The sequence below is a fragment of the Glandiceps talaboti genome, chromosome 11 (genome assembly GCF_964340395.1).
Source record: "Glandiceps talaboti chromosome 11, keGlaTala1.1, whole genome shotgun sequence".
Classification (NCBI taxonomy): Eukaryota; Metazoa; Hemichordata; class Enteropneusta; family Spengelidae; genus Glandiceps; species Glandiceps talaboti.
In genome coordinates, this window is record NC_135559.1 from 971057 (window position 1) to 977500 (window position 6444).

General features: G+C 36.8%; 1 protein-coding gene across 1 annotated transcript in view; it reads left to right on the forward strand.

Moving 5' to 3' along the window:
* The first annotated feature begins 237 nt into the window (after positions 1 to 237).
* LOC144442626 (retinal guanylyl cyclase 2-like) overlaps positions 238 to 6444 on the forward strand; it is a 54757-nt gene continuing 48550 nt past the window's right edge. The window contains exon 1 of the mRNA XM_078132006.1: positions 238 to 958. Within this exon, the coding sequence (XP_077988132.1) occupies positions 238 to 958 (721 nt within the window). The remainder of the gene's footprint in view (positions 959 to 6444) is intronic.

The following is a 6444-nucleotide window of genomic DNA, read 5'->3' on the forward strand; positions in this document are numbered from 1 at the left end:
CCTCATAGCACGACTTCAGCGTTAAGTTTAGCTCTTTCTTGGTCTTGAGTTTTTGGTGTCTTTTGGTGTCTGTATGTCTTCTCGGTGTTATACAAGAACATTCGGAGATGTTTACCAGAAAGAAAAAGATATGTATTCTAAGATATTTGGATTATTCAGTGTGTTGACATCCCAAAATATCGTGGAAGGGTGCTTCTGAAAAGGAAAGACATGATCGTAAACTGCAGAGCGTGAACTATGGGTCTTGTCTGTATTATCAATTGGTTAGTGATATGTACATACAGAAAACACAGCATTGGGTCGGTATGTGCACACGTTGTATCTGTTTTCATCGTTCACTACATCTGTTTATGTACGGGTTACAAAAACTATACCATTGGACTCTTTGCTCCAATAGATTGCGATTCGCCTTATTCCTCTGCACTGCCACAGATAGCAAGTGAGATTGCCATAGAAAATATCAACAGCGATTCAAATTTACTGTCTAATTTTCAATTAAACTATTTATTGAGCAATACGAACTGTTCGGGAACAGACGAATTAGCAGAGTTTGTTCGTCTTATGCTAGATGAGTCATTTGATGCAATAGTTGGACCCATTGATTACTCGGTTTGCGAGCCTGCTGCTCGTTTAGCTAGTTATTGGTCTGTCCCTATGGTATCCTGGACGTGTACAAACGATGAACTATCAAACAAAGATGTATACAGAACGTTCTCAAGAACTGTATCCCCAAATGTCAGGACATCAAACGCTTTGGCTGCTATACTTCTACATTTTCGTTGGAAATATTCCGTTGTTATAGCTACGCATGATACATTCTGGCAACAGACGGCGAAGGACATTATTTTCACCTTGCGGGAAATGAGTCTTGAAGTGCGGGAATTTTTCACCATCGAAGAAGATGCCTCGAGGGAAGAAATCACAACGGCATTAAGACACGTTCCATTCGATGTGAAAGGTAGGATGTACGGGCATATTTATTTTGTTTCTGTCGGCTAACAAAACTAAACCCTCAATTTACAAGGGTTGACACCAGATCTCCCCCGCCGTCTCTTTAAATAAATCAATTACAACTGTCAATATAGGCCAATCCATAGCCAATTCCATGTACATTATATTGTTTCCCTCGTGAATCTTTAAACCCCTGCTACCCATGTAAGTGAAATGGTGCCGAAACCTTACAATGATTCGAAAGATGTATGACAGAAATGTGTTATTGCAAATCTTTTAATCAAATTTAAATGATTCCTGGACAGATCAAAGTGTATTGGATGATGCATGGAGTCTAAATATGTTTACGTATACATGCACGTTCGTTGCTACAAGTTTCATAGTTATTCGAAAGAGACCATCGCTACAACATCTTCTAAATTATACCGCCAATAAGTTTACCCCGTTCCACTTACACTCATAATAACTGCTATCGACGGATTCAGCGTGTCCTAAGCTTCTGGAATTGTCTCTGAAAGGGATACTTAAAGTCAATGTGATTCAATTAACTTCAATTAATGGCATTCCTACATCAGGAAAAGAACTCATCGAGAAGTGAGATCATTTAAAACCGTGCTGTGCATTTCGACATTCATGGCCTTGATATGTGTAGCCTTCTGTGTGTTGATGTGTATATTCCGGGCATATGTTGTAGGATCATTAACGCTATCCCCAAAGACAAACATACACTGGAACCTCTATGAACAATTACTGTTTTGCCTTGCCTTGCCGAACACCATACATTCACAGGTATTAGTCAAGTGAAAACCGTTTCTTACAAGCACAACTATAATAATCATCATGTACCTGTGAATTATCAGTCGACCTAAGGGAAAGGGAATGTCACTTAATTGTCCAAAACGTGCCAGATCTATGCTCAGCTATCTCAAATTGAATTTATGTTCAATGGTTCGTAGACTACCAGAACGGCATCTTAAAGAGTCTGCTACACGTCCATTGAGAGTTAGCAACAGGAAGATAGGGAAGGAACATTTATCAAAATCAAAATCTTCCCTTCAATTTCTAATCCTTTGAAAGAAGTGATGCTGCCTGTCACTCCTGACGACAGGGAGTGTAGGTTTTTAAAACGCCTTATCGATAAACATTAATGTACATTCACCAGAAGCGTATTTTGTTGACGATTGTGTTGTCGATCAAAGTTAGAAACTACGTCGCTCGTCATCATTTTACTTGAAGTCAAAAGACGTCCAATTAATGCCTGGTGAGATGGGAACATGTTCATTAAAAGTACTGAATTCTACATGCTGTTGTAAATCGACATCAACATGATATAATCATGCATGTCTAGATCTAGTGCATTGAAATACAATCCCACACAATGGTAGCGATACTTAGATACTTCAACATATACAAAAGTCGAATCTCAAACCAATACAATGTACATTATGTTATTTGTCGTTTTCCATTGCGACTATTTACGTTAATAACATAACCTTGGTATGACGATTCACAGAGACGGCATCGTTGTAGGATTCAAAAACATCTGACAATATATGATACATACAATCATGAAACAGACATAAAATGAAATGAATTATTCAAAAGTAAATGAAAACTAATGACATATTTCAAATCGATTCAGGCTATTTTGATAGTAAAGCAGTTTCCCTCACATCTATAACATGATATATGGTTTCAGCAGCAACATTTAAAAAACAAAATTAAACGAAAATCACGAAATCTGAAACAAAGTGTCGCCTGGCTGGACAAAAATCTGACTAACATTGCTACATTTTCGACAAATACTTACCAACAATTGTCTGACGTGATATAACCGGTACATCTTAACCAATATTGCCACACTTTCTTTATGTCGACGGGGAGCTACCACAACAGTTAAATATACAAGGGCAACAAATTAAAGCCAACCTTGTCGCGTCGGTTCATTCTGCCAATTGACTCATATTTAACAACTGTGCATTAATTCTCGTCAGGCCAGACGATAACATGAGAGACGATAACATGAGGAAATGTTAATTCAATTATTTGTCGAGCCAGACAATAAGATTTAGCAACGTCTCTGAGTTATTTTCATACGATAAAATGTAGCAAATGTAGGCAAGAGTTTTGACAGGCAGACGATAAAATGTAGCAATGTTGGTAAGACTTTTGATGAGCCAGACGATAAAATGTAGCAATGTAGATAAGAGTTTTGACGAGCCAGACGCTAAAATGTAGCAATGTAGGTAAGACTTTTGACAGCCAGACGATAAAACGTAGCAATGTAGGTAAGACTTTTGACAGGCAGACGATAAAACGTAGCAATGTAGGTAAGACTTTTGACAGGCAGACAATAAAATGTAGCAATGTAGATAAGAGTTTTTGACGAGCCAGACGACGTTTTGTTTCAGGTTTCCTGAATTTCGTTGTATTTTTTCACACCGTAACATTCGTTATACATACATTGCATATAAGACGAATGGCTAGAGTGTTGTCTAATTCAGAACATAGGTAGATGTCCCCATCTGTCTTGAACAGAAACAGACTGAAGTAATCTTAACATCGTCAAATATTAATTGGCAAGACGTGTACAAGTAGGTTCTTACTGTATGTTAAGTAATTTGATTATACCTTACTGAAGTAGAGTTTTGCTAGTTAAATGTTTAGCAATACAGAGCAGTAACTGTTTAGTGGTTCATCTGCACATTCCAATTTGACGCTGAAGAAACCACAACGTCTACTTCTACTGTATTGCTTTATACAGTAATGGTATCTATGGTTTGGATACATATATCGTTACTAACCATCCAACTTATTGTTCAATAAAACAATATCAATTATTATAACCAGTTGTTTTCTTTCTTTCTTTTTCCCTTTTGTAGGGTGGGGTGGGATGGGATGGGGTGGGTGTTTTTTGGGGAACATGCGTATAGGGATTGGTATTTGACATCGTGAAATTTTGTTTTGGCAGAATGCAAACCTTGCATTTAGGCACAATTATACATTAATGAACTGGTGACATGGTTTATTATACTATACACAGAGTAAAATGTCAGGGAAGCCTATATAATACTATTAATCAAACGAAATAAAAACGCCACAAGACAATATTTATGACCATCAAATACATGCATGAGATTACTCTTATTCTAGATGAGCTTAACCATTGTCTTACGTACTAATGTTTTTGTAACCCACTCGAATAAACACACAAATTGATAAACTCCGTTTATACCCCTCTAATTTGAAGGTGTTTTATTTCACTGATGTTGTTAGTCTTAAGATATTCACCATTTCGATCAATGGTTTGAGACGAGACAGTATACCATATCAGTACAGCAGTGCTGGATTCATAGTGACGTCATAAGTCAACTGTTGATGTAAAATTTATCCATTTTCACATTTTGAATTTTAGAATTCGCAAACAAACGAACAAATCAACATAAACACGTAATAGCTAACGCACAGGCAATTATCAAAGTTACAATCAAGTCAAAATAATTTTAAAACCGGAGACAAACAAACCACGAGTAAACAAATGAGAAGCAGACAAACGAAATTGGATAAATGGACCGACGGCATTTCATTGGTTATCTCCAGACTTGGATATAATGGAAGGAGTATGAAGTTACGGAGTATGACGAAGGAACGGCCGAAACCGATCTCCTCTAATTATACCTTTTAATGTTTTATCATAAATTATTATGACAACAGTGTCAAGGTTGACCAATTCAAAGGTGTCATATAATCCAAACTGTAACTCAATTTGTATATGTGACTCTCCAATATCCATAGATTTGCTACTTTTTACAAAAAGATGTCGATAAAACACGCAGTATTAGTTTCTTTCCCTGAATGTCTGTAGATTAAAATCATTGGAGCTTTTCTTGACGTCGAGGACGTTGCAAGGGTTCAGTTGCTCTGGAGATATCCTACGACATGATCATAATATTTTTAACCTCGGTTATAATTACTCAGTTTAAAGGGATAAATTGAATGAGATATTGTGTTGCATTTGCTGTATAATTACCGCATCAATTACAAGCGAACGTTTTAACACAATATAACCGCCTTACGGTAAACAAGGTTAGTTACCATAGAGACCGAGAATAGTTGATCAATTATCCCCAAGCAAAACAATTCTCCGTGTTCGTTCCTAATTGAGGTTATCTTGTAGTCATCAAACGCAATCCATGTGCATATACATGTATGTACTCGTCAAATGGCTTGCTCAGCTTAGATTATTATCAGGATAGACTGATGACATTCAGTACGCGACACGTACTTAGTAATGCGATCAAGACTGTAGCACGTAAAAAGACCATATCCTGTATAGTTGCTCAGATCAGTTAGGGCGTTTTTTAAAAAATAAATCAAACGATTTGACCCCTATAATTTTCCATCCGCAGTACGATTTATTTCAGACAATTATGCCGCCCTGTGTATACATCCATGCAAGCATACCTTGTGGCTATATATTACAACATCAATTATAACGTATTGGCCATTTCACAGGACTATCCTATTAAGTAACTGCCGCTGCATAACATCTAATTGATACATTAATAAGTCCCCCCACCCACCCCCACATATACTTCAGTTGCTTCTGTACAATAATTGCTACAATTTAATCTCGCCTCGTCGAACATTAGCCAGAGCACTACGTCAATTTTTTGAGAAGTAATCTCCCTCCTAAATATTGCATGGGTGCATTCTTGAGGCTTCAAGTTGTTGCCGAGATCACTTACATGTATTCAAACTGTAATACAAACTTGGTCTATATACATAATATGCAAATGGTAGATTACCGACCTATTTCGTAGAAACTAACTTTCTATATGATCAATATAATTCAATCCTCAGCGTACCTCGTCGCTGTACTTACTACTAGTAATTTGTAACTTGAATTCCAAAGTGTCATCTATGTAGAGATGTATTTTAATAAGCATGCAACACTTTAGAAACAGTTTCATTAATAAGAAAACATTTCTAAAGTGTTGCATGCTTATTAAAATACATCTATGCATAGATGACACTGTGGAATTCAAGTAGCGACGAGGTACGCTGAGGATTGAATTATATTGAGAATGGCATTTGTAGACCAAAAGGAGCGTACGTAACGTTGGTCCATATGTACACCCTGGAACGCAGTAAATGTATTTCATTATAGACCCAAATACTTACAACTGTCAACTAACGTTAAGGTAAAAAAACAGTCACCCTCTACACATTACAGCGATATATACATGGCAGTATACTTGTAAAGTCAATCCAACACAGGCTGGTAACTAGCGTTGTATTGCCATTTTCACATTTCACGGTGCGCTTCTCTGAGTACTAGAGACCACTCTATAAATGGAACATGAAATCAGTATTTGAGTTTTGATGTGCATTATATCTGAATCTTGTCACCCTTATTAGCCAGGGATATTTCTAGCCTCGCAATTTCATCAATGGATTTACATTTATTTGTAACTTAAATACCTTCTAAAC